This window comes from Neolamprologus multifasciatus, chromosome 7 (assembly GCF_963576455.1).
Source record: "Neolamprologus multifasciatus chromosome 7, fNeoMul1.2, whole genome shotgun sequence".
Taxonomy (NCBI): domain Eukaryota; kingdom Metazoa; phylum Chordata; class Actinopteri; order Cichliformes; family Cichlidae; genus Neolamprologus; species Neolamprologus multifasciatus.
Window position 1 is genome coordinate 34,722,577 of NC_140445.1, and position 27,494 is coordinate 34,750,070.

Genomic DNA, 27,494 nt, shown 5'->3' on the forward strand with positions numbered 1-27,494 from the left:
TTTATTTATTATTTTTTTTAAACATTAAGAGTGTTCTTTTGACTTGCTCTATAATAATTGTGGTTTCTAATCATTTTAATGCCAGAAAGAGTTCATCTGAATTATTTCTGTCAGGTTAGGTGTTTAGTGTCTGCCAAGGGCAGGGGTCGGCAACATGCGGCGCATGCGGCTCTTTAGTCCTTATAGTGCGGCTCCGCGTGGTTTTTGAAAATAAATTAGAACGTATTTAGCTGAAGTGTATTTTATTTATGTTAGTTCTTTGTACTTGTAGTTCTAAATGGAAGATTATTGTTATATTGAAATATAAAAATAAAATTATATTCTATTATTTTTCATTGCTCAAAATAAGCCGGTGTGCCTGCCGAAACGCCGTGCATTTATCGAGACTTTCAACCCAATTATGGATCTTCGGATCCACATTATGTCAGCAGTTATTCTCCACCATGAACTATGTTAAAAACAAACACCGCTCACGCCTCACAGATGACAGCTTACAGTCCTGCGTAAAGATGAAAGCCCCGATCTGCAGACGCTGTGCGCAGAAGTTCGGGACCAATAAGTCTTATTGTAAACATATCACGGCAGACCCGACGATGTTTCCATGAACAAGCTTTCAGCATCTATTTATGACCAACTTTTCACACACGGTTGCTGTACGCATACAGCCGGCTGTAGCTTTTCAGCTCACAGCTCGACACACACCAACACAACAGCATAGATAGCGCAGACGTTAAGGCGGCGAGGCGTGATTGCGGGTGCTGCTCTGGTGCGTCCGACTCCCCTGCAGCGGTGCTGCAGACCACGACCCGCCACACATATTAACCAGGTAAAATACATATTTAGGCAGAATTGTTGCAAATATCTATTTTTCTTTTTGCAGCATAGTGCTTTTTTTCCAATTATTTTTTTAAAAGTCAGGCTCCAAAAGCCCAAAGGAGATATAACAGTTTGTTTGCTATATGGATCATTTGAGTTCAGCTGGGTGTCTTTCCTTTTGTTATATTTCTTTAAGAGTTCAAAATGTGTTAATTACATAAATAAAAATGTAATTTTCTCTGTAACACTTCATGGATTTAAGCAACACACCTTAGTTGTTCACACAAAGCATAAAGGTAGAAAACAAATATATTACAGTGTTATTTTAGATGTCAAAAGTATTTGCGGCTCCCAGTGTTTTCTTTTGCGTGGAAACCGGGGCCCGTATCCCTAAAGAATCTTTGTGCAAAAAGTGGCTCCTAGCGGCCAAATTCTAAGAAAATTCTCAGAGTCATGACGTTTTCTTAGAATTTCCCCTAAAAGTGACACGACAATCCCAGTTAATATAAAAGCTATTCCTCAAGATTCCTAGCGCTTAAAAGGGCTCCTAAGGCGAGATCTGCTAAGAGCAGGGAAGAGGACTTTTAGTGGCTTAGGAGTTCCCCTAAGCAGCTGCACAAAATGGCCAACAGAAGAGGCAGGAGAGAAGTCCTGCAAACACTGGATGACAGGGAATTATTGAGACGGTTACAGATTGGATCGTGCAGGAATCATGTTTGTGGTGGATCTCCATAGAGATGCAATTACTTCACCAACTCGACGCCACAACGCTATTACACCAGAGACGAAGTAATCACAAACCTGAGGTATTTGGCAACCGGGAAAATGCAACAATGCAGCAGTGACTACTTGGGTCTGTACCAAGTCATCACTGAATTTCTTGAATGTGAAATATTATTTACAATTACAGTCAGCATAAGATTAGAGTGTATAATTATGTTTATTGATTTGAGGGTACATCCTTTGCTCATTATCACCAAAAGCTCATTTCCATCAAACTTGTAGGATCAACCAATCACGGCTTTTGAAATGATGACTCATACCTAGCAACGGGGTCAACCACACCTCCTCACTCAGATAGGATTTCCATCCATTCCTTGCTCAGAGTTCACTGAAAATGTTCTGGAATCACTTCAAAGCTAAAACTCCTGGCAAGGAATTTTTTAGGTTAAATTAGGAGCTCTCTGAGAGGATTCTCAGAATCTTTAGGGATACGGGCCCGGGTCCAAATGGCTCTTTTAGTGTTAAAGGTTGCTGACCACTGGCCTAGGGGGTTTCTGCAGGAAGAAATCATGCTGGTCTGGTGCAGTGCAAAGCACTAAATGTACAACTTTTTTGTAAGTGGAAAATTGCAATAAAATCAAAGCCTGTAATACTCAAGTGTATATTAAAGATCTGCTATAACTCATTCACTTGGCCTTGCGAACTGGTCAATCTCCAGGAAGACACATCGCTGATTTGGGCTATAAGGCGCACTATAAATCCTTTAACTTTCTCAACATCGACAGTGCATCTTATAATCCTGTGTGCTTTATGTATGAATTCCAGTTGTGCTTACTGACCTCGAACCGATTTTTATCTGTCGAAAAATGTTGTAGTACGACTTTGGTAAGCTGTGAAGCTGCACTGCTTGATGGATTGTTAGAGCATCACGGCCACCGTAGTCAGGAGCCTCGCGGAGTAATCTGTGTCCAAAACTCCGTCCGCTCAGGTCCCAAAGTCAAACGAACACTGCAGCATCACTGTCTGAATTCTTTCACCTTTAATAAAATGATCAGCATTGCTGCTTTACCATATGTAACAAGTCTAACATCCAGGCAGCCATGAAAACAGAATTTACTAAATTTAATGGAGTTAGAAGTTAGCAGGAAGTTAGCTCGCTAGTTTCCACCTAAACATGACGTACCATGTTCTGACTGAGAGATTCTGAAAAAATTAAAAAGTACAGCTCTGCTATCACTTCCAACATAAATGAAGACAGAAAACTAAACAGCAGTGATGCTTGTAGGGTTACTGAAGTTGGTCTAGCTGGTATACAATGATGTGCTAAGTGATCGCTAGCAACACAGCTATTTTAGCATAACAAACAGTGAAGCTAGAGGATGAACGCCAACTTTTTTCCACTCGATAAAAGTTAACGTGAGGGATTCTGGTGGTCAGGACAAACGCAATTGCTTGGCAGTATGGGGCGCCATTTGTAAAGTGAAACATGCTGAAATTAACGACAACATTTTCCACATTTAGCTCAAAACCTTAAAACATTTTTTCCAAGTCATTTTTACAACATTTAGTAAAATATTGTAACTTTTCATATTTAAAAACACAATTTTAAATGTTAAATATTAAATCTAAATGTTACAGGAAACTAAATATTTTAGCTAACATGCAAATTAATTGTATGGCTCAACAGAAATACCCAAATAAAAGCTTATGAAAACCTTCGGTGCAAAAGTGTGCCGGTAGTGGTCAGATTGTGTCTGTTCTCCCCTGATGGTCACTTTTCAACGCCATAAGCGGCTTCACTTCTTGCCTACCAGCACGTCAGCACATTGCTGAAAACATCGGAAGATACGTTTTGTCGGCCATCCGACAAAGGTTCAGCAGTAGTGCACTCTCAGCAGCTAGAGTCTCCACTTCACAATCGCTGCAGCACATTGTCCAGCTGGACATGTGGACTCTCAAAACAGGACTGGAACTCAAAATGCAGCTTTAATGCTGGCAAAACTTTCCTCATAAAATAAAACTCACAAAAGCAAAGCAAAAACAAGACTTAGAACTGCAGTGCCAGAAAACTGGCCATACAAACACACAGCATGTTGAGGTACAACGCAACAGAGCGCACAGGAAACACAGGGCTTATATACACAGGGAAGTAATCAGGGAATGAGAAACAGGAGGGAGACACAGCTGGGAGAAATTAGGCTAACGAGACAAGGGAGAAGTAAAACACACTGACATGAGACATGAACTTTCAAAGTAAAACAGGAAACCTGAAACAATTCACAAAGATGCGGACTGAGAAACATGGACTTTACACAGAGGGACACACTAGTAGAGAAGACTAAGCACAGAACTAAACCTATACTAAACATGAGGGCAAGAAACAAAACCTAAACCAGAATAATTATAATAATCAACACAGGATAGCTAAAGAATCAGAACATAAATATATAAACATAATCTAGAAAAACACCAAAATACAAGAAACCGAAAAGCTGGTTCAAATGACCCAGAACCGTGACACCTTGTGTATAAAAACAGACCCATTCATCAACGGTGCGCCTTATGATCCAAAAAATACAGAAAAATTCTTGCTGTGTAGACATGATGAACAAAAGAGTTGCACCTCCTGACTTCAGGTTGAATGCAGGGGACATGCTATCCCTAATATTTAGACTGTGCCTTTGTCCCTCTAGTAATATATGAAAGGAGCAAATCGGTCACAAGAGACTGATTTCTTTACTTGAAGGCAGGAATTTCTATCATGAATGTTGCGAAAACCCACTAAATCCACCAGGAAAAATTGAGGCTGACACTTGTCTTTTCCTGGGGGAGGATACCCAAACCATCGATTAATGTGCCACCCAAGCCCTCACACCTGCTCACCTAAGACACAAAGGGGCGATCGGTTACCGTCAGAGGAACACACTGTCATGTTAGGAATTCCTCAGGCCTCTGGAGTCACTGTTAATCAGGGAAATGCCCCAAGTTAAATAGAGCATGGAAGCCTGTCAGGGGAAGGTGGACTGGAGTATCAGGAGAAAGACTACTAACCACACAGGGAGGCAGAGCTGAGGGATTTCTCCGGAGAAACGACTGATTTTCTGTGGCTGTGTGTGTCTGGCAAGATGATTTGGGCCACAAAGTTGAAATCACATTGCCAGAGATTACTGCACTGCTACGAAGTCTCCAACTGTTCCTGGAGGGCATGCATATACCTGTGTACTGGAGGTTCTTCAAGCAACCAGTCTGAAACAGCTCATCCGAGGCACGGTCAGTGGATTGGTGCTAGCTGTGTCATGTGTACAGTGTCTGATTGGGTGCAGAGCTTAGTTGACTGCTGAACAGGGAGTCTTGAATATTTGTTCACAGTGGCTAAGTTCGTCACTCATACAGAGACGATTGGGATTTTTTTTTTTAACTTGGCGACTGGCTCTATTGAAGATTGTTTTATAAGGACATTACACTCCTGCCATGTTTTGTTTATTATGCAGAATTTCACCCTGTGACTATCAGGAGGTCACATGTGGAGTCTCTTTACCATCTTCACGATCCCCTGAGAAAACATCTGGCCTCCCCCTCGTGCTTTCTGAGCTGACAGCAGTTTGATCAAACACACTGGCTCAGTTCAGCAGGAACGAGAGTTTAGTCAGCGGGCATCATCTTAATGCCAGATGAGCAAATTTGTCCACAAAGAATTGGAAGTGTTTGTTTTTCCAAATCTTCAGTTTGACATCTTGGTGTTTACCCTTTTCCTGAAAGGAATCAATTTCCTTTTAACGACTTTTCTTTTCCCATGTCTGCAATTTGCCAGATTTTCTCTACCTGTGCCTTGTTCCCACCCGAAGGCTGGCCTGTCCCTCTAATGCCCTCATACATTGTGTGTGTGTGTGTGTGTGTGTGGGGGGGGGGGGGGGGGGGGGGGGGGGGGGGGGGGGGGGGGGGGGGGGGGGGGGGGGGGGGGGGGGGGGGGGGGGGGGGGGGGGGGGGGGGGGGGGGGGGGGGGGGGGGGGTTTGTCTTTGACTCTGTGAGTGCAGCAACTTTTGGTCATCAGTAAGTGCCAATAAATATCTTTATTCTTCTACCTGCCAGCCCTCTGTCTGCATTTTTTGGTCACAACAAGACATTTTTCCTGTGCAAGTCACAAAATAGACAATTTTAAAAACTGCTGGAAGGTCATGATGGAGCGATGGAGGACCTGCCGATTGCTTCATGACAGCGGAAATTGCAGTTGGAAGACCTGTGAAGTACCTCAACAAATGAAGCCACGAACGTCCATAAAACAGCATGTTTTAAAGTATTAAGGCTATTTTTTTTCCATTTTTGAAGATCTGATTTCTTGTTTATACTTCCTGGATTTGGAGGGGAAAATGCCATTTAAAAAAATATTTCCCCATCAGAGGTACATTGTAATGTGTACCACACTTAGTCTGCTGGAAGGTTTGGTCAAATGGTGAAAAAACAACACTTGTACATTTTCATGGCTTTTCTGGAAACAGTCCCCAGCTAAATCAGGGGAAGGTGTCTTAAACAGTGCAAAGTCATTTATGGTTTATGCCCTTTATGACCAGATTCTATTAAATGTAAAATTTCACTTTGTACTTGTGTAAGCACATTTAAAATTAAGGTTGTTTTTTCTTTTTTGTATATAACTTTATAAACAGATTTCGCACAACTGCATAGTGTTAGGTTCTAGACTTTTGGATTATGGTCTAATCTGGGAAATTTAAAGACACATGACCTACTTGTTTTGTCAGTTTGTCTGTTTGGATTGGGATGATGTTATTTTGTTCGTTTTATAAAGCATGAGCCAGTATCTGCAAACGAGGTAATGAAACACCTTTTCTTAGTATTTAGAGGCTCGACCAGTTTAACACAAAAATCTAGTCTGTAAAGAAGTAGTACCGCTTTGTGGCCAATAGAGGGCAGCAGCGAAATGCATTTAGTGTGTCTGGGAAATCAGTCGAAGAAGTAAAAAGAGGAAACAAACATGAGCTGCTGAACTTCAGCAGCAGAGGATGTCTGGTTTTATGAGTACTAAAAACAAAATCACAGTCAGACATGTTCAGGCTGGAAACATTTGAGAGTCAGTTGTCGTCTGTGATGGAGACTCTGGTGGAGGCGGCCGTGACAGAGCTCGGAGACTTCTGGAGAGGAGCTCGGCTCCGGTTGTGGCCGCTCAGCAGCGCTCAAATGCGGCTTCCGTAGTCGCCGTGAAGCGCGAGGATGAGGAGAGTGAGGTGACGCTACGCAGGCAACACCTTCACGAGGATGTCACGGTACCCCGCGGTCACGCGCGCACGGAAATGTGTGCGTTCTCACTGATGACAGGAAATTTACTTTCCACTAGTTCCACTTACCCTTCTTAGCTTAAGTGTACGGTGTCCTAAAATGTACACCGTATAAGTGCCACAAATGAGCACTACGTCACCCAAAAGTCCAATCGTTTGTTTCCATGGCGACCACTCCAACAGAATCCCAGCCAGTGTTGCCAACTTAGCGACTTTGTCGCTATATTTAGCGAGTTTTCAGACCCCCTTAGCGACTCTTTTTCTAAAAAGCGACTAGCGACAATCTGGCGACTTTTTCTGGTATTATTGGAGACTTATTTATGACGACTTTTTGACGTGAAAACGCGTATCGCTCTCACTCTCAACAAGCAGCGGTGCTGCCGTGGGCGCCTCACCCGTGCCAAAGCGCTCACGGGTGGAGGATAGTCCTCCCCCAGCTGCTATCAGGGCAGGAGACGTTCACACCTGTGCGTCCAAACTGCAAATGAATCGCACATGAGTTCTTCTTTTACTGTTAGCTGTTTTGTGGATCACAAGGTTTAAACTACTTATAAACACACACTCTCACACCAAAGTAACTCCACCAGAGTGCCAATTTCGGGTCACTTTTTGCCAGTCCAGGCCTGGATAAAGGAGCAGGGTTGGAATTGTGACATTAAAAAACAATAATTGCTAAAATAAATTTAATTTGTAGTTCTAATAAATTCTAACTGCATTTAGGACGTTTTTTACTCACTTTATGTCTCTTCCACAACGTTATTTCTCTCTCCAACAACGTAGTTACAATTACATTAGCATGACAAATTATGCAAATTAGGCGATGACATCATTTGGCGACTTCTAGCGACTTTTAGGACAGCCAATAGCGATTTTCCTTACTAAGGAGTTGGCAACACTGATCCCAGCTTAGAAGCTATTCATGAGTTAGCTTCTTCAGCTTGTCTGGGCAGATGAATGAATGAAACTTTGCCGCACATTTTGTTAAACTACAACGAACTACAAGCTCATGTTCACTCCCTGGACAATTTATTAGTTACAGCTTACTAATAGTGGGTTGTAACCCATTTTCCCTGTAGAAATATCTTAATTCCTCATCTCATAGCTTCATGATGTTGCTGGAAAAATCCCTTAGAGTTTTTGGTCCATGGTAACATGATGGCACATCATGATGGCACAACCTTTGGAAGGTGGTGGAATGGGAGACTCGCATGTCTCCCATTCCACCACCTTCCAAAGGTTCTCGATTGGATTGAGAGGTGGTGACTGTTGAGGCCATTTGAGTAGTGAACTCATGCTCAGAGATGCTCTTCTGCACACATTAGTTGTAAAAAGTGGTTATTTGAGCAACGGTTACCGTTCTATCCTGCCCATCCTCCTAGAGATGGTCATGTGCAAAACCCCAGTAGATCAGCATTTTCTTAAGTACTCAGACCAGCCTGTGTGGCACCAACAACCTTGCAGCTTTGCTTAAATCACCTTTCTTCCTAATTCTGCTGATCTGTTTGAACTTCAGCAGATCGTATTCATCATATCTAAATTCCTAACTTTAATGCAATACTGTTATGTGATTGGCTGACTATATATTTGCAATATCATTCTGTCTTTCCTGTGATTGTACAGAACCAGTTTGCTTCCCTGATGAAAAAGTGGGCTGAAGTTGCTGTGGAGAAAATCTCCTTAATTTTCAGTGTGTCCATGAGTGATGCCAGAGATGCTCCTGCTGCAGAGAAACCCAGAGCAGGGCAGATCGATACTGGGTGCAGAAAAAGTAAATAAGCTGATGGTTTATGAGGCTTTCAATGTTTTCACTCTGGGATTTCTTTGTATATTAAACTAGGCTTTTAACTTTTGTTGTGCAAAAACAGAATCTGTGTCCAGAAAGAGAAATAACATGCAAGGATCGCAACCAGCAACAAGACAGATGAGTGATCACTTATACTGTAGAGGTATTCAGCCAGTAACCAATAAAAAAAACACTTTTTTTAAAATTAAATTTTGAAAACAGTTTGGAATTTTTTGTGTGTTTTCAGCGGAGGAACACATCGATCAGTCAACAGAAGAAGCTGACCCAGAATTTGTGCTAGAATCTGGTAACTATGTTTTCTTTACAAGTTACTGCAGCTGTTTTTATACACTCTTTACTATTTTAGGGATCAAATAAAATTAAAAGAATATAAAATAATTTTAAAAATGCACATTTTTAATATTTTGTGGACAATCCTGAAATCTGGATCCCTCGGACATCATTAGATAATGAGTTTCCTCCTTTGTGAGGCTTTATCAGGCCTTTACTTAAGCAGGCTTCAGGTGTCAGTCGTTGGTGTTTTTTTCTGCTCTTTAGTTTTCAGCAAGTGGAAAAAGCCACTGGGCTCAGGTTGATCCACTTAGCCACTGCAAAATATTTCACATCTTTACATTTCAATAGGTTACATCTTGTTCTCACGATGTTTTGGGCTATTTTCCATCTGCTTTGTGAAGCAATAGCAAACCAGTTAGTTTTGCTGTACTCAGCTGAATCTGGCGTAGTATTTTTGATATTCATGCTTTCTTTTACCTTCTTTACTTATGAAGCTTTAATGAAGAACTGCTCATGCTTGACTGTAAAACAACTGACTGAATTATGGTTTTGTATTTGAGTCCCTGAAAACAGGACTGTGTAGTAATTATGGCTTTATTTTTCCAATATTTACGTTATAAAAATGCAAGCATTATCAGAACTTTAAGCACATAATCATGATGTAACTGCGATCTAACATATGTGTAGCACACAACTGCAATAGCAAAACTAGCTGCAGTGTCCAGATAAATGAATCAAGTTATATATTTAAACACGGTGGGATCCTCTGTTTAGGAGTTTGACTTTTTATAACAGCAGTATTACTAAAGTAGCATGTTTGCAGTGTGGCATTAAAGTCTTTCAAATGGATAGGTTGGTCTTACTCTCTTGTTAGTTCTAGTGTTGTTTTTGTTTCAGCTGATCCAGCATCACATGAGGAAAATAGTTCTGAAGTCCTCTCTGAACCTGAAGTAGCAGATCCTGAACCAGCCTCCAGTGTCATTAAGGAAAATGGCGTCCAAAAAGACGCTGAGCATGAATGCACTGCTGTGAAAATCGGAAGGAAGCAGCCCTCCAAGGAATTCACATGTCCTACGTGTGGCAAAGCATTTGCTCTGAAGTGCTTGATGAACAGACACTGCCTGATTCACTCCAAGCCTCATCTTTGCTCTGAGTGCGGCAAACGCTTTGCCGGACTCCGTGGGCTCATTGCACATTCGAGAAAACACACCGGGGAGAAGCTTTACAAATGCTCCAAGTGCGGGACGGAATTTGCATACAAATCGACCTTCCACAGGCACATGCGTCAGCACAACCTAAACAAACCGATCACCCACACGTGCTCGCTGTGCGAGGAGCAGTTCACGGGGAAACAGGCGTTTCAGCGACACATTGTTGCGCATTAAAGAAGACATTTGTTTGCTCACTTTGCCCAGAGACCTTTGAGTGCAGGCAGAGCTTGGACGATCATGAGAATCTTCATTCAGGAAACAGAGATTTCGTCTGCGAAATGTGCGGCAAGACCTTCTTCTCGTCTGCATCTTTGGCCGCTCACCGAGTTACCCACACACAAAAGGAAAACTGCGAGGTGCTCAGCCTCGGTTTCAGTAACACGAGCAAAAATGCCGGAGAAAAGCTTTTCACTTGCGAGGTCTGTGGCAAAGGATGCAGTCACAGGAGCGCCCTGAAGCATCACATGCTGACCCACACGGGCGAGAGGCCATATGTCTGCGAGACCTGCGGCAAACGCTGTGGACACGCCAGCGCACTTCAGAACCACATGAGGATCCACACGGGCAAGAAACCAGGAGAGAAGCCCGTCTGCAACGTGTGCGGCAAGAAATTCCGCTGCATGGTCAACCTCAAGTATCACACGAGCGTGCATACGGGGGAAAGGCCGTACGCCTGCGATCAGTGCGACAAGAGATTCAGCAACCCGAGCAATCTGAAGATGCACATGATGACGCACTCAGAGGAAAAGATGCACAGCTGCAGCATCTGTGGCAGGAAGTTCACGCAGCTCTACAGCCTGAAGCTGCACAGGCAGGTGCACGCGGGAGAACGGCCATATCACTGCGCCGTCTGTGGGAAAACTTTCATAACCAACAGCGTGTTCAGGACCCATCAGAAGGTTCATCTGCAGGAGGCAGGACAGGGGCAGACTGGAAAAACTGCAGAGAAAATCTAAAACACTCTGTGAGGTCACTTCTTGTGCTCGTTATTGGTTTAAACTTAGAGTCAGAAAGGATGATAATCTAGGACATGTTCTTTGTCAGTTCCAAGTAATTAACCAATTAAGGTGAAGCTTCACAGGTAGATTTACTCCTCAGTCCTGACTTCCAGTTTTAAAGCACTGAGTCGTTGATGTGAAAACATTCAGATTTCGTAGCACAACTCCACTAACCAACAGGTGATGTTATGGCAGCTGTATTAATCTTTTAGACTCTAATGAGTATAAAAATGTTTACCAAAGACTTTAATATCAGTATAATTTGTAGATATTTATAGAAAATGTGAAAAATAAAATGCTCTCCTTCATTTTTATATATTGTAGTGTTTTCTAGTGTGGAGATTTGGGGTGGGTTGTAACAGGAACTGGGTGAGTGAGCCCTAACTGCACCTGTCTGATTGACTAAAGCTGATGGAGATGGCCTCGCTGGCAACAAAACACCTCCATGTGTGAGCAAATGCAGAAACTTATGGGCTGTTTGAGATATCAGCAGCATGAACTGAGGCCTGTCTAATGTGAAACGGCAATTTAATTACACAATTTGGGTGCCACTACGGCCAAAACCCTGCCCCCTCTGAGCCTCCGCTCCGTCCTCAGTATATCCAGGAGAGAGTTGATGAGCTGATGAGAGCAACTAGGAAGGGCTGTGTAAGTGCAGCAGCTCAGAGATTGTTTCAGATATGATAATATGATTATTTTTCAGGTTTAAATTATTCAATGTTTTCAGATTTTAAATATCTCAGTATCTGACACTTCACTTCTGAATAATAAAAACTGAGACAAATGAGATTTTACAGTTGTCCAGAGGTGTCTGTCATTTAATACACATAATCTTTTTTGGTTGAGGTTTTTGGTTGCTGCAGTTGCATTTCAGTAAGGCCAACATTTAGAAAAAGTTGAGATGATGTTCCCGAAAAGGACGAAGGAAAGAATTGCAATGACTGACCAGCTCAGAGACAGTTGGCACAAAGGTCACCTGATCAGAGTAGTAACATAAAAGTGAGAATGAGGAGAGTTTGACGGTATCGAAGTGGCAAACAACCCAAACAGAACGGAGCAGGTAATGTGAGATCAAGTCCAAGTTTCATCACTGATTGATGACACAGATGCTTCATCAGAAGGACTGTTTAGAGAACCTAACAAAGGTTGGTGGGGTTAAAGGTAACTCTTAAACTTGGGCATGATGATTTTGGTGAAAATACTTTTACTGTATAATTAAATGAAAGCTTATATTCACAAATGAAGTATTTGATTTCTGTCTGCCTACAGAGAATCATTAAAGGGGGAGTCTTGACATTTGGTGGCTTTTAACTCAATAATAGTTACACTCTTCAGTTTTTTAGTTTCAGTTTTTTGTGCTGTTGTGAAATTTTCCTCACAGTCCACTGTTAGTGGTATTATAACAAAGTGGAAGTGATCCAAGCGTTACATCACCAAAACCAAATGCAAAGCGTTGGATAAAGTGGTTGCAGTGGAGTAAACCACGCTGCCACTGGACTGTAGGGCAATGGAGATGTGTTCTTTGGAGTAACAAATCACGCTTCTCCATCTGACAATCTGATGGACAAGTCTGGGTTTGGTTGTTGCCAGGAGACCGTACTTGTCTAACTGCATTGTGCCAAGTGTAAAGTTTGGTGGAGGGGTGATTATGTTGTGGGGTTGTTTTTCAATTTAATTTTAAATTAATTTAATTTTCCTAACTTTCTGGAACAGTCTGGGGATGGCCCCTTCCTCCTCTACCATGACTACAGATCGATGCACAAAGCAAGGTCCATAAAGACATAGATGAGCGAGTTTGGTGGGGAAGAACTTGACTGGCCTGCACAGAGTTCTACCTCAAGCTGACACCTTTGAACACCTTTGGGCTGAGTTACAGTGGAGACTGCGAGCCAGGTCCTCTGTCCAGCATCAATGTCTGACCTCATAAATGCACTTCTAGAAGAACAGTCAGAAATTCCCATAAACACTCCTAAACCGTTTGGAAAGGCTTCGAAGAAGAGTTGAAGCTTCTTTAGGTCTTGTGAAGGTGACAAACATACTGCAAGTGGTCCAGAGCAGCATAGCTTTGGATGAAGAGGATGGCTTCCTGGTGGAGATGAAGTTAAATATGTATGATGCTTAAGCCATAGACTGTATAAAAGATACATCGGAACCACTTTTTTGTTTTTGGAGCAAGAAGTGAGCATACTTATCTACAAGAGGTCAAAGTGCTGAAGTTATTTGCTAACACAGCAACCTGGATTCATAATGCACAGACTGCTGTTGGATAATCCACACAATGTGGACTCTTTACCTTCATCTGAATGGAAAATGTCATAAGGTCAAAGAAAGCCATGAAGGAGGATTAATGAAGATATAGGAAAAGAGAATCAACTGCACTTCACTAGGTTACTAGTATAGCTAGCCCGGTTACGAACAATTCAAATATTCCCCTTTTTGTTTAATCTTCAAGTGGGAATCTCTATAATGGCTAAAAAAAATCATCATATAATACAATCTAACAGTAACAAAATTCCTCAAGCCACATATTTGTGTGTTTATAGATGCATTTTTGAAGAAATACATTGAAAAATAATGTAAATGTGTGACCTTCCCTAATATTTACATCTTCATATTTAATATTTTTGTGATCATTTCTGATTACACAGAGCTAAGAAAAGTAATTTAAGTTGTTTAGAAGTATTTAAATGAGTGTCACTGAATCCAGACCCATTAAAGTGAGTCACTGTGCTCTGTTATGTCATCCACTAGATGGAGGTAGAGGCTCAACACAAGAAGCTACAGCAGTAACATTCAGCTCCACTAAGGTGCAACATGATGCTCCTTCAGAGACTGTATGATTATCTGTTGATAGTCTCTAACATATTGCTACACAGTGACCTTTAGCAGCTTTACCTTGGCAATGAATCTATTAGAAATCTATGAAACCTGTCCAGCTGTAAAATCTGTGTTTGAGTTAAATAACTTGGGACTTTCTAGTTGTTTATTATCTTTGTTTTCTTCTTGCAGCTATTTTAACGTTTATCACTTTTGTTTCTGTCTTTTCTTTCAAATATTTCAAGGTAAAGGCAAAAACACAGAAATTCAAACCTTTTTCCTTTTAGGTCAATTGAAGATTAAACAAAGTCTGAAAGGTTGCTGCCAGAAGAAACTCGATTTCTTGAAAACATAAAAAACAGTGCAGAATTCTGGTTTCTCGTGGCTGGAACAGCGCTGAGTATTTTCCTGTGTGAGTCCTGCACTAAGCGGGTCACACGCTTCTAATACCAGTTTATTGCATTTAGTCTAACCTTTCTGAGAGCTCTGCTTAATACGGCTAAGAATTCAGTGTTTTCACAGAGATTAAACTCCCACTGGCTCAGAGGTGAAGTTCTCTTAGCAGGACGTGTGTTTAAAGGAAACGTAAGACACACAGTGTTCCTCATTTAGTTTATTATCTGAACAACTGAATATTGATTATGCAAAAAAAATATACGTATGTAAGTTATGGATATTATTTATATATTAAAGACCAACTACCGTCTGACAGCTGCTGGACAGTGGTGACTATGGCAGTAGTACTTTTGATTCAGCGCATTTAGTAAAGTTAAATGTGAAGGAATTCATTCATATGCTCAAAAAAGTGTTTTAATTCAAACACGCCTAGCTAACTATCCAATAGTTACTAATTTTAAAGTATTACTTTGCTTTTTGTGCCGCACATTTTAATCTTTTACGATAAATTCCATGTGCTGGATTTAGTGTTAAACAGTGGCTGTAATCAGTGTTTTTATGCTGACAACAAAATGTATGAACACATTTGTTTTTGGGTTAGTGGCATTGCTTCAAATAAATGTGTCAAATTCTTTGACTACCAAAAATATATCTCTTAAACTACTGAAAGGTTCTGTTTTTTTTTTCACTATAACTATATAAATTTAGTTTTTTGTGGGTTTTTTTCTACATAATAGGTCCACAGTTTAAAAAAAAAATGTTAAAAAAGTAAAAAAAAAACACAATGTGAATAACAAGAACTTTGTGCTTTATAACATACGACAGTTTGGTAAAAAAGCTTCCAGATCTTTTTTCGTACTTTTCCACATTTATTTCTCCTTTTATTTACTAAAGCTGTCACGGTTCTGGGTCATTTTGACCCAGTATTTTGAGTTCTCATGTTTTGGTTTAATTTTGTATTTTGTATTATACTCTGACTGTTGTGCCTTGTTGATTATATTAGAATTCTATGTTTCAGTTTATTCTGTTTTAGGGTTTAGTTCTTAGGTGTTGTTCTTATGCCCTCATGTTTAGTTTAGGTTTAGTTCTGTGCTTAGTCTTCTCTGCCCGTGTGTTCCCTCTGTGTAAAAGCCGTGTTTCTTATTCTGCGTCCTTGTGAATTGTTTCCTGTTTTATCTTGAAGGGTTATGTCAGTGTTTCTAGCTGCGCTCCCCCTGTCTTGTTAGGTCTTATTCCTCCCAGCTGTGTTCCCCTTCTGTGTCTCATTCCCTCGTCCCTCGTGTATTTAAGCCTTGCGTTTCCCTCTGTTAGTGGCTGGTTTGTCTGCGTGTCTACTCCCGTATTTCTGTTGTGTGTTTCTCCATGTTCCACGTCTCAGGTTTTCATATTTCAGGTTTCTCGTTGCAGGTTTTTGTTCCTTTCATTATTATTTTGTAGCTGTTTCCAGTTTAGGTTTTTGTTAGCATACTTCCCTGCAATGCTCTGCTTTGGTTTATATTCATTGTTAATAAACTTTCTCACAGCTACGCTGTCGTCCGTGCTTGCGTTTGGGTCCAAATTCTCCTCCTCCAGACGATCTGCCTCCCAGATTGTGACAACAGCAACATTTCTTTATTATGTAGAAAAACTGAGACTTTACTATCAAAGCTCAACTTCTTTTTCTTGTATTAAGATATATCAGGGATTAAATGTGCAATTAAACTTCTTTACACTCGATGTAAAATGAGTTAGAAATCCCTGGATTAAACGATTAAGCCATTATTCTTATTGTATTAATGTAAAACTGTAACTGTGTCTAAGACATTTCAAAGCATACTGCAAAAACAGCGTCACCTACAGTGACAAGTGGCAAGATTGGATTTATTCACCATTAAATACAATTTAGATGAGATGGTTGACCTGGTCAGTTATTAGTCAAGACTAGCACTGACTAGCTAGTTTGGTTACCAAGTTACTAGGGAAAAATCTGTGTTGTGTGGCCAGTTGGTGAGTTGTTTCTGGCTGTTAGTGGGTGAAACAAAAGTGACATTACAAATGTGTGATTGCTTTAGTCACTAGCAGATTGTCTGGTCACCTGTAGTTTGCATGGAGATGCCAACTCCTCCCTGAACACTCACCAACTAACCACCCAGCTATTACCAAAACCAACACCTTTAAAAAACCCAAAGCTTTTACCTTGAAGGAAAATATGCTCCATTTCCAGTTTGCATCGGACTGCTTCAGATTTCACTGGAACTCAGAAAGTAAATGGCAAATGTTTGGAGAGAAGTCAGCATCTTCCATGCCGACTACTCGGTCAGTAACCAGGTTCTGGGCATTTTGGGCCATGAACAGTCATACAAGTTATAGTAAAATATACCCAGTTGTCATGAATAGAAAATTGTTTATTTATACTGTAAAGTTGTGCATTTTAACATGGGAGTCAGTGGAAATTCACTCTGTTTTGTAGTCGGCCTCAAGTGGCCATTTGGGGAACTGCAGTTTTCTAAGGGGTTGCATTAATTAAAGTAATTTAAAATGTTTACTTACATGCTTAGCTGTGTATTTGATTTGGTAAGACTTGTAAATACCACTGTAAATAACCTTATCTTTTAGCCTTGAAAAAGAAGTACAAAGTCACTGTGATTTCACACACTGATTTGTGGAATACTGTTTTGAAGATGGTTTGTCAGTAGCAATGTGCAAGTGATTTAAAACTAGTGACAGAGACCATAAACTTACTAGCACAATTTTACTGAAGAGATAATCAAACAATAAGTAGGTTAACTTCCTATAACTTTTTTGTTTTGGTTTCTTTCTGCTCCAGCTGGTCAGGAGAAATAATGCAGGTTTCAGGCACTTCTAGACTGTCATCTTGGTTTAGACTCAGGGTCTATGTTCATCTTTTATATACAGTCCAATATACAGCAATAACCGATAATTTGAAATGATGCTGTCTGCCAGATTGACCTCCAGCAACCTTCATTTCTTGCCCACTGTGGCTCCCTATGTGCTGTCTAACTGTGATTAATGGTAGGCGGTTTCAGGGGTCACTACCCTGACAGTTAGCTGAAGCCATGTGGTTGTGTCACTGACTTCAGAGTGATGAACTGTTGGGACAGAACAGCCCATCAGCATGCAGGGAGAGGTGCTTTCTTCCCGATCATTTGATCCAAGGTCCAGATTTAGTAGCAGGTTATCATACCTTCACTATCAGAGCAGCATTTTGAAGGGACCCATCTACAGATAAGAAGAGAGAAAAGGTCGTTTCTTCGGTTGAGCTTAATTTAAAAACTCAGTCATGGACGAAGGGTTGAGTAAGTGATTGACTGGATACATAAACAAATGACTGGGTAAATAAAAAGTCTGTGTGTGGATGGATGTAAGGGTGTGTGACAGATGGACAGTTGGATGGAAAATTAATTTAAGATGGGGAAAAACTGAACTGGTAATTGAGAGACTTAGTAGTGTAGACAAAAGAATAATAGATGGTTGGAAGAATTAATTTGAGCACTGCATGATGGGTAAAAGGGTGGATGGGTGACTTTAGGATAAAAGATAGAAAAGATGGATAAAGGTGGGATAATGTAGGATGTATCAAAAGGATGGCTGGATCTCTGAGAGATAAATTGTAGGCTCTGTTATAGAATTATTGAGGGTTGAATAAATTTATAAAGGACTGATGAAAGGTTTTAAGATCTGTTAATGGTAGGATGGCTAATAAGGGTGGATGGATAATAGTAGGATGAGCATGAATTTAGGTTAAGATAGTTTAAGGGACTGATGGGTCATTGAGAGATAAGTCTTAGGATCTGCACAGAATAGAGGCTGATAAATTTTAGATGGTTTAAAAAAGATGAAGATTCACAGATATAAATATGGTAGAATGGGTAAAAGTTTGGCTGAGTCACTGAGAGATAATTGGTAGGCTGGATAAAACAATTAAAATTTAGAAGGATTTAAAGGAGGAATGGAAGGTTCATAGATTTTAAAATTGTGCTAAGGGCAAACGGGTAAATGGAGGATGGCGGTTAAAAGAAACAATGGGGTAATGCAATGGATGGTTGGACACATTTTGAATAGTTTAATGCAGCGGTCCTCAACCTTTTTGGCACCACGGACATGTTTATGCCTGACAATATTTTCACAGACCGGCCTTTAAGGTGTAGCAGATAAATACAACAAAATAAAACCAGTACTGGTACCAAAAAAAGAAGATTTATTCATTACACACGGGAAAAGACCCAGGGAAACCGAGTTGACTATAAAAATGATTTTTAAAAAATAATGATAAAAACCCTGAAAACCATAAATTTCACACCCGAGCCTCAACTCTCACAGCCCAGTACCGGTCCATGGCCCAGGGGTTGGGGACCGCTGGTTTAATGGGTCCATAGAAGGATGGAAGGGTGGATGTACAGTTAGATGGAAAAAGGAATGTAGGATGGTTTGAAGTATGCACAGATCATTGAGACCTAAATGGTAGGATGAGTAAAGCAATAAAGAATGGATGAAATGTGGATAGTTCAATGAATGAAAGGTTTGTAGATGGTTGGACGGTAAAGTGGTAGGTGGTTGATCAATGATTCCAGATAGATAGATAGTTCGTGGATGATTATATGGTCAGATGGATGGGTGGATGGTTCAACGTTTGTCTATAGATGCATGTAAGATTGGGCTGGTAGATGGTTTGTAGCTGGATAAATGCTAGGATAGGTAAAAAGATCAGAGGAAGCATGGATGGATGAATAAAGGATATGTAAAAGGATGGATTTATGGGTAGATGTTGTATTTGGAGTACTGGAACAGACCACAGAGCCAGATCAATGTTTGTCACCTGACTGCTTTAGAGCAGAATGTGATCAATCAAATCTGGGGCCACAGCTCACTGACGTGATGACTCTGACCTTGGCTAGACACCATTAATTAAAACTCTGTTGAGCTCTTTATCACTCACCACTCCCCCTCACGTGGATGGCCCATCAGTCAGAAGCAGCCGGCGGTTGTCAGTAGTGAGTAGGATAATGTGAGCATTCAGCATGCTTACACCACTGAGTAATGCTGCATTAGCAAACATATGTGGCTTAAATTGTAAACATCAGAGTGAGGTCGGGGCTGTCAATGATGATGTGGACTCCCTGCTCCCACACTTTAAATCAATGCTGAGCCTTCAGGAAGTGAGACAATCAATCAAATGCGAGGTTGGACCTATAAAGCATGTAGTCTAAAAAAAAGGTATGCACATAGTACTTCTCTTTAGGCACTATTATATGGGAAAACACAGCTCCACTGGACTAGCAGTCTTCCAGAGAGTAGACATATTCTAATTCTAGTAATAAACAAATCAGAGATCAAAATAGAAGGAAATAAGGCTGAACAAAGGAAAGACCTCTTCTAGCTGCAACAAAGGGTTTTCCTGCAATGTTTCTCACCGGCTTCAAATACTGTAATCATCACTGAATGGATGTTATCAGTTGTAATCACTGCCATAAGGCCAGCAGGTGCCCTCCTGTTCCTAAATCCATTCTAATCAATGACAAACCAAAACAAATTATATTTTGTAGGATACCTTAGAATTCTCAGGGGTCTTCACCCTGGTAACCTAGAAACCTGAGCTTTTATAATTTGTACATGTTGTAAAAAGATTCGTTCAAGTTGTTCAAGTATTTTAGTGTCTAAAGTTACCCAAACACATGTGAAAAGGGAAGAAAAAGCACAAATTTATAAAACAGTAAAAACAAGTTTCAAGTCTTATATGTGAAAGCTGTATAACGTGAACTTCAAAGTGGTTTGTGGTGGGCAAATCTTCCCTACCCCTAGGAAGTAGTGGAACCTTTTGTCCTATCATAAACATCAAATGGTGATCCATGGATTGTTTAGGACAGCTGGAACAAATGAGCAGTGAGATTCTTTTAGAGGATTTCTTGACCATTACATGATGCAATAACTGGTATTGACCAACCCTAGTTGCTGTAGTAGGTCATGTAGTGCCAGTAATGTTGGTGGTGACACCAACTTTTCAAGTGGCTGACAACATTTTAAATGGGTGCCTTTGTTCACATTTTCAAAATTAGCATTCCACATTAAACGTGTAAACTGTGAACATGCTCACCTGGTGGTGCTGATGTGGGTGGAGCAAATACTCAAACATCAACAACTGAAAAAGGCCAAAATGGAGAGCAGTTTAGTTGAGAGTGTAAAATCTGTAAATCCAGAGCAGAGCTAATGTTGGAGACATTAAAGTGAAACTTCAAAGAAAAAAGCAAACAGCAGTTTAGTGCAAAGTTTATAAGCAATAACTATTTAGTAACTTTGTGGCCCACAATCAATGGCTTGATGGCAAATATGCAGTAGCAAATGATGTATTCATTTTTCCTGTCGGGTCTCCGGATGAAAGGGGGTTGCTTTTATTGATTGACAGGTAAAGGTCAGAGTGGGGGAACACCACCGCCCTATGGGCTTTTAAAGATGGAGTGATATTTCATGTGAAGAAATCAAAACATGCCTCTAACTGGAACCTATTGGGAACGGAGACCCAGCTGCACATTTGACAGGAGAAGAGGAGAAAAAAAAAATGAAGGAGTTCACTTAGAAATGAGAGCCGGATCAAATCTGACATTCTCACTGTCATTTAGCTGAATTCCCAGTTGGCTTATATTCCCTCCTACCTGTGGAAGACATCTCATCTACTATGCACGCAAATACACTATTAATGATTGAAGAAAGGCCTCATTACAGAAAAAATAATGCTGGGTTATTTTTAAATCTTGGCTCATGAAATATTTATAATGGACAAATACATGGTCAATGCAAATTGTAGTAAATGGCATTAAAAGCCTGATTGATTCAAACTCTTATAAAAAAAATTACATAGAAAACAAGATATTTCATTTATAACATACAAATATCATGAAATTTGGAGATGGAAGAGTCAACAATACAAAAAGATTACAACCACGCTAGAAGCTCTTCAAAGCTGCATAGATGCTAGGAATCTGTATTTCAAGCAGAAACACTACCCTCTGCCCAATCCTGATTTGCTTTGTGTATGTATGACTTTAACAAAAAAAATGGTACACATATACACTGTGTGACTGCTATACGCAAACCCTTAAACAGGACTGTGTCAAAGCAGTTTACAATAGATTCTAGAATTAAAACAAATTATTTTATCTTTGATTTTTATAGTTGAGGCTCAGTCACACTAGAGTAAAAATAGGACTGCAACTTCCTGGAACTAGTAAAAAGCAGTGGTTTCCTAGTCATTGGAATACATTTTTTCAGATTCACAATTGCAAATAACTATGGTAACTGGTTGCCCAGAGGTTAAGGGTGTTGCAAGTTCTACCTCTGGGTGATGCTTTTCAATTACAAAGTGATTGCACTGGTTGCCTGGTGGGAAGCAATCTGTCTCCAAACAGTTGCATCCCAGTTCAGAGTCACTACAATCACTTTCAGACAGAACGTTTGCAAATAACTGCTGTCTAATTTATTAACACAGAGACTGGCAACACGTTGCAATCAATCTTCCTCAGTCTGTGACACACCTCTTTGCAACAGAGGACTTGAATCAGCTGGTTGCCAACTGGTTGTATTCTGCATGCAATTCCCAACGTGGCTCCATTCAGTTGCAAACTGGTAACAGACTGTCTCCATCGTATTGCCGTTTTATCACCATGTTTACATGCCAGCAAACTGAATTCATTCTCTCAAATGGTTTGCACTGTTTCTTTGGTCTGATTGTAAACAAACTAAGTGATTTATTGTGAAGTAAAGAGTAAATTGTAAGAAATACCCATGAGAAATAAAAATGAATGTAGTGAGCACTGACAGCATATTTGGATCAAGATCCAGAATGATAAAATATTTGCAAACAAACGGTGATGTTTGTTGACAACATCAAATTTAATGTAAATTCTTACAGCACATACAACAAATTGCAGCATTTTGTGATATCTTTTTTTTTAATCCATAATATGAGCTAAAATAAGAACCATGGTTGCCACATTCAGGCATCCACAGAAATATCCAAACACTTTTTCTTACATCTCCTTCCATTTTTTTTCTGACCATGATAGACATTTGATGGCTCTCCTTTATAATGTCCTGAAATGGTTTTCTGAGGCCAGGGGAAGCCAGTCTTTGACCCATAAAAGTATTCCAGTTACAGCATTACAATCATACCTTTCATGTTCGTTGGTGTTTCACACAAAAACAGGTCTGTACATTTCATCAGTTCTAAAGATAGAGAGTAAATGAAAGCACGTTTGGCTTTTGGCCCCTTCTTGAGCATGCTCATAGTGGGTTCCCACAGGAGCAGAGGCCTGCAGAATCACTATCGTCTTCCAAATTGCTTAGTAAGACCTGTCTCTGTTTATTTAATTATGTTTCTATCTCCCCTGTTGTTAATAAAGTTCCTCTGTGTTCTCTTCCTCTTGATTCTTCTTGTTATTTGTTTCCGCTACTTCAACTGTTCGATCGCTTCAGGCTCAGTTAATAGAAAAGCCTTTTCTTAATCATGTGGTTTTGTCAGGTTCACTTGTTTTACTATATACGTGCCATATTAGGACGTGAAAACAGACACAGATCAATTTTTTTGTCCCACAATCTCAGAATCAAGACTCACTTTCAAACTTTATCCAACTTTACATTTTCCTTTTCTTGCTTTTTCTGACTATAGTCACAGCATGAGCTTGGAGCTCACTGTGAGCGCGTGTAGCGTGCCTGCATGTGTGACTAATCTACCTGCTCTAATGGTACTATTAGAGTGTTTCATTGGGGCCCAAATAGGCTGAGGCCTGCTTTTAATGGAGCCTGCGCGGCTCTAAACCGAAATCGCAGTCCAGTGGCTGGAGAAAGACATTCTGCTTCAGCGATAATAAGGCATAACAAGATCTGCAAAGTGTTCAAATGGTAAAATCAATATTAAACTGAGGTGTTGCCATGGACACGAGGAAGCTCACGGAGGAGAGTGGCGAGGCGCCGCTGATCCTGAGCAGGAATATTAAGGTTGAGTGTTGCATGGTTTTATCTTCAGTGATGGAAGAAGAAAAATGACCCAAAAGTGCAAAGAGAATTTATAAATATCTGGGCAAAGAACAAAGAACTTCACTTGTATGAAACTGTAAACATGCTATTGAATCATCCTGTTTCCCTTGTGAAACTATAGCCTCCAACATTTTTGCTTACGTTCTTTCTTAAACACTCAATTGCCTGGACTTCACTTATATGTCTGCCTAGATACGTAGTGGTTTTGGTATCAAGACATCACAAAAACTCAGCACTTCTTATTTGGACTCCTTCGAAAGCAGAAAATCTTATAGTTTCAGTCCCAGCTTATCACATATTGATGATTTAGACTCCTCTGTGTCCCCGTGAACCCAATTTTTCACTGTGGAACTGTGTGTGTTCTATCTGTGTTAGAAAATGCTGAGGAAATCAGTGCTACTTGAAAGCATATCAGTCAGGTCTTTGTGTCTATTGTGCCTGATGACCTCTCAGGTTAAATTTAGTGCAAACTGATGCAGTTTAAAACTGTTTCAATTTGAGACCAAAAAAAAAAAAAAATCTGTCTCAGGCTTTTGTTTAGTTTTTTGAGAACATGAAAAAGGAGAGACTGTAGGGAAGGCAAGCAGAAGTTCAGTCACAGTCTAAAGTGCCAGTCAGAGGTTGAACCTAAGGTGTTGGATTGCAGAAATGCTGCACCAGTCAACTGTATGAATGATGTGGCTTCAGATATTTTAGTTAAAAAAAGGTGTTTCAGAAAATTGCACATGTTCTATAATAACAATTGACTTGTAGAGAAAATGGTCATTTTTAAAAAGTAAGGAGAAGTGGCGGTAGTAGTGTAAATCAAACATTCAAAGAAGACAAGAGCTTGTCAAAATGTTTTGGAATATTTATGCTTTGGCACTATACTTGTTTAGGCTTAAAAAACATCACTTTCTGGGTTATACTCTTAATCAATATTACCACTGCACTGCTTGTATTGTTTATGGGTATTTCAAATGTTTCTGAACAAGTTCCCACATTTGATATGATGAAGTACAATTGTGCTGAAACAAAGGCCTGCCTCTGGGGTTGAAAAATAAAGTGTAGGCGTCTAAAACTGCAGTTCACCTAATGGTCACTTGAGGCTTAAAATGTTAATGGTGTCATATTAAAATATCAAACATTACAGAATTAAAAAGTATGTTTAGACCTAGTACAAAATATAGTTTTGGCCTCTCTGAATAGTTTCCCTTTTCCTAGCAGAACTAGGTTAGATGGTGGTTTGGTATCGAGTTCAATTCAGTTCAATCACAACAACAGTCACCTCAAGGCACTTTATATTGTAAGATAGACCCTACAATAATACATACAGAGAAAAACCCAACAATCATATGACCCCCTGTGAGCAAGCACTTTGGCACAGTGGGAAGATATAACTGCCTTTTAACAGGAAGAAACCTCCGGCAGAACCAGGCTCCGGGAAGGGCGGGGCCATCTGCTGCGACCGGTTGGGGAGAGAGAAGGAAGACAGGATAGAAGACATGCTGTGGTAGAGAGAAAGAGATTAATAGCAAGTATGATTCAGTGCAGAGAAGTCTATTAACACACAGTGAGTGAGAAAGGTGACTGAGGAAGAAATATTCAATGCATCATGGGAATCCCCCAGCAGTCTACACCTACTGCAGCATAACTAAGGGAGGATCAGGGTCACCTGGTCCAGCCCTAACTATATACTTTTAGCAAAAAGGAAAGTTTTGAGCCTAATCTTAAAAGTAGAGATAGTGTCTGTCTCCCCGAATCCAAACTGGAAGCTGGTTCCACAGAATAGGGGTCTGAAAACTGAAGGGTCTCCCTCCCATTCTACTTTTAAATACTCTGGGAACAACAAGTAGGCCTGCAGAGCGAGAGCGAAGTGCTCTAATAGGGTGATATGGTACTACAAGGTCATTAAGATAAGATGGGGCCTGATTATTTAAGATCTTGTATGTGAGGAGCAGGATTTTGAATTTAATTCTGGATTTACAACTCCTCCATCTGGATACTGTTTTCCATGGTGTCCCTGCTTTGATTGACAGATGTCCCAACTATGCCATGTGAGTTTGTGGTGCCTCTTGGAGCATTTTTTATCTACATTTTCTGACAAATAATCAATAATCTGCTTTGCTGTGTGGAAGAAACCTGCCAAAAAAGTCTGTGGTTCAGGTTCTTGTTTCTCTGTTATTTAGCAATAATTAGCAAAAATGTGTCTATGAGTCTGTGTGGCGCACCAGTACAATACATTTTTTTGCAGCTTGCAAATATTAGCTGATAATTTTCCGCCCTCTTATCCAAATGTGGCAACTTATGGTTACAAAAAACTAAAGGGGTAGGAACTAAAACACACATGTAAAGGATTCAAAATATACTTCCCAAAATGATGCCTGTGGCATTATTTATATACAGTCTGTGTCTGTATAAAGTCTATAAACAGTCTTTTATATACAGTGTGTGGTTTTCACAAGCAGTTTGGTTGAATTTAGGCAGTTTAGGCAAAAAAAACAAACAAAACAAACCACAGGAATCTAGTGGCAACACTGCCACTGGAGCGGATCGCACCCACCCAAGACAATACTTACGATTCAAAGTATCCCAGTACTGTCTGCTGGGATGTGCAGACTAAGCACTCGTTTTCTGAAAAGCTCCCAGTGTGTTTTTAGACCGTGCAAAGGAAAGAAGGAAACTGCATTGGAGACACATCACACATCATTCCTGGGCAACTAGGTACCCAGCCACTTTGCATCACTAATGGATATTTTATCTGTCATCGCTTCAAATCGCTGGGTTTTATTGACAGTAGATAGAAGTCACATCGCTGCCAGCCTCTTCATATGTATATACACCTTTACAAACATTATCATCCAGATTCTTCAAACCAAAAGTGTCTTGAGTTGTTTAAAAAACGTAATTAGTAACCCTTTGACTGTGAACACCAATTCACAGAACACGTTGCCTCAAGGAACTTTTTATTGTAAGGCATAAACATTTCAGTATCCGAGAGAGAATCCCTGACAATCATAGAATTCTCTGCAAGCAGCAGCTGAGGATGATGGGAAGCATGCTTCATTGCAGTAACCATGTTGGCCTTTCTGCGCATTGCTCTGCTGTATGTCTTACATAAAGTGTGTAATCCACTGGCGTAACACTCATTGCATTGTTATGTTGAAAAGGCTCACAAACAGTGGGTGTCCACACGCAGACTGTGACTACACATCTCTCAGCCACAAACGAGACCAGTGTCATGCTATTAACACCGCGGACACTGTCAACGAACGCAGAACAATAAAAAGGATAATGAAGAAGTGGTTTCGACCTGACGGTCAGTGCTCCGACCAGTTTGAGGGGGAAAGAGCCGCTGAAGACTGCTGTTTTCCTTTTCCTCCGGCTCTGAATGTCAGGTGCTGAGTTAATGAGAAAAGCGTGGATGTCAGAGGCTGAGCTCATGGGCTGTTTCTGGCTGTCTCCAAGGAAACAATTAAGACTCTCTTTTCATGGACAACCATAACCCTCACCCTCAGCACGCAGGACGCCTCCCTCAATCTAGTTTTGCCCTTCTCTCTGTATATGTCCATCTATTAGGGATGTTTCTGAGAATCACCACATGAGGAAATGGAGAATTGTATTTGTGTTTTTGTGTCTTGCTCATGGAGTCTACCTTCATGCTGAACCCATTCCTATTTTTTAAAGCATTTTGAAGGTTAATGAATGCTTCTCATTGAGTCTGACATCAGTACAACCTGTTGCGCTTCTTTTTCTTTTTCTCATTTTCTCTCAAGTTTAAGGTATTCTTGGCTTGCATATGACAAGAAGCACCTAAAGTTGGGTGTTGTGTTTTAAGTCCCCTGCGATGGACAGGCAGGGTGAAAAACAAAAGGCAAACCGGGATAACTACTTAGTTATCCCGGTAGTTATCCCGGGATGTCCGGGATAACGACATGGATACTCCCCATGTCCTCAAGGACATGGGGAGAAAACAGGCAGGTGAACAGGTGGGCAAACTGACGTTCTGGAAAAAGAGAGAGGACAAAAGACAAAAAAAACTGATTGGGTTTTAAGACAGCGGGGAAAATGATTCTGGAATTGCAGAGATGGGAAGACAGAGACAGGGGAATGAAACTAAAAAAATAAATAAAACAGGATGTGGCTAACAGGCAAGAGAAT

The 27,494-nt window shown here is 40.4% G+C and overlaps 1 protein-coding gene across 1 annotated transcript; it reads left to right on the forward strand.

The window, feature by feature from the left end:
• Window positions 1-3,234: 3,234 nt before the first annotated feature.
• Window positions 3,235-24,988, forward strand: LOC146514658 (uncharacterized). The gene is made up of 5 exons (XM_085168281.1): window positions 3,235-6,816; window positions 8,449-8,596; window positions 8,694-8,774; window positions 8,859-8,918; window positions 9,803-24,988. Exon 5 carries the CDS (start codon window positions 10,134-10,136, stop codon window positions 11,070-11,072), a length of 939 nt encoding a protein of 312 aa, XP_085024407.1. The 5' UTR covers window positions 3,235-6,816; window positions 8,449-8,596; window positions 8,694-8,774; window positions 8,859-8,918; window positions 9,803-10,133; the 3' UTR covers window positions 11,073-24,988.
• The last annotated feature ends 2,506 nt before the right edge of the window (window positions 24,989-27,494 follow it).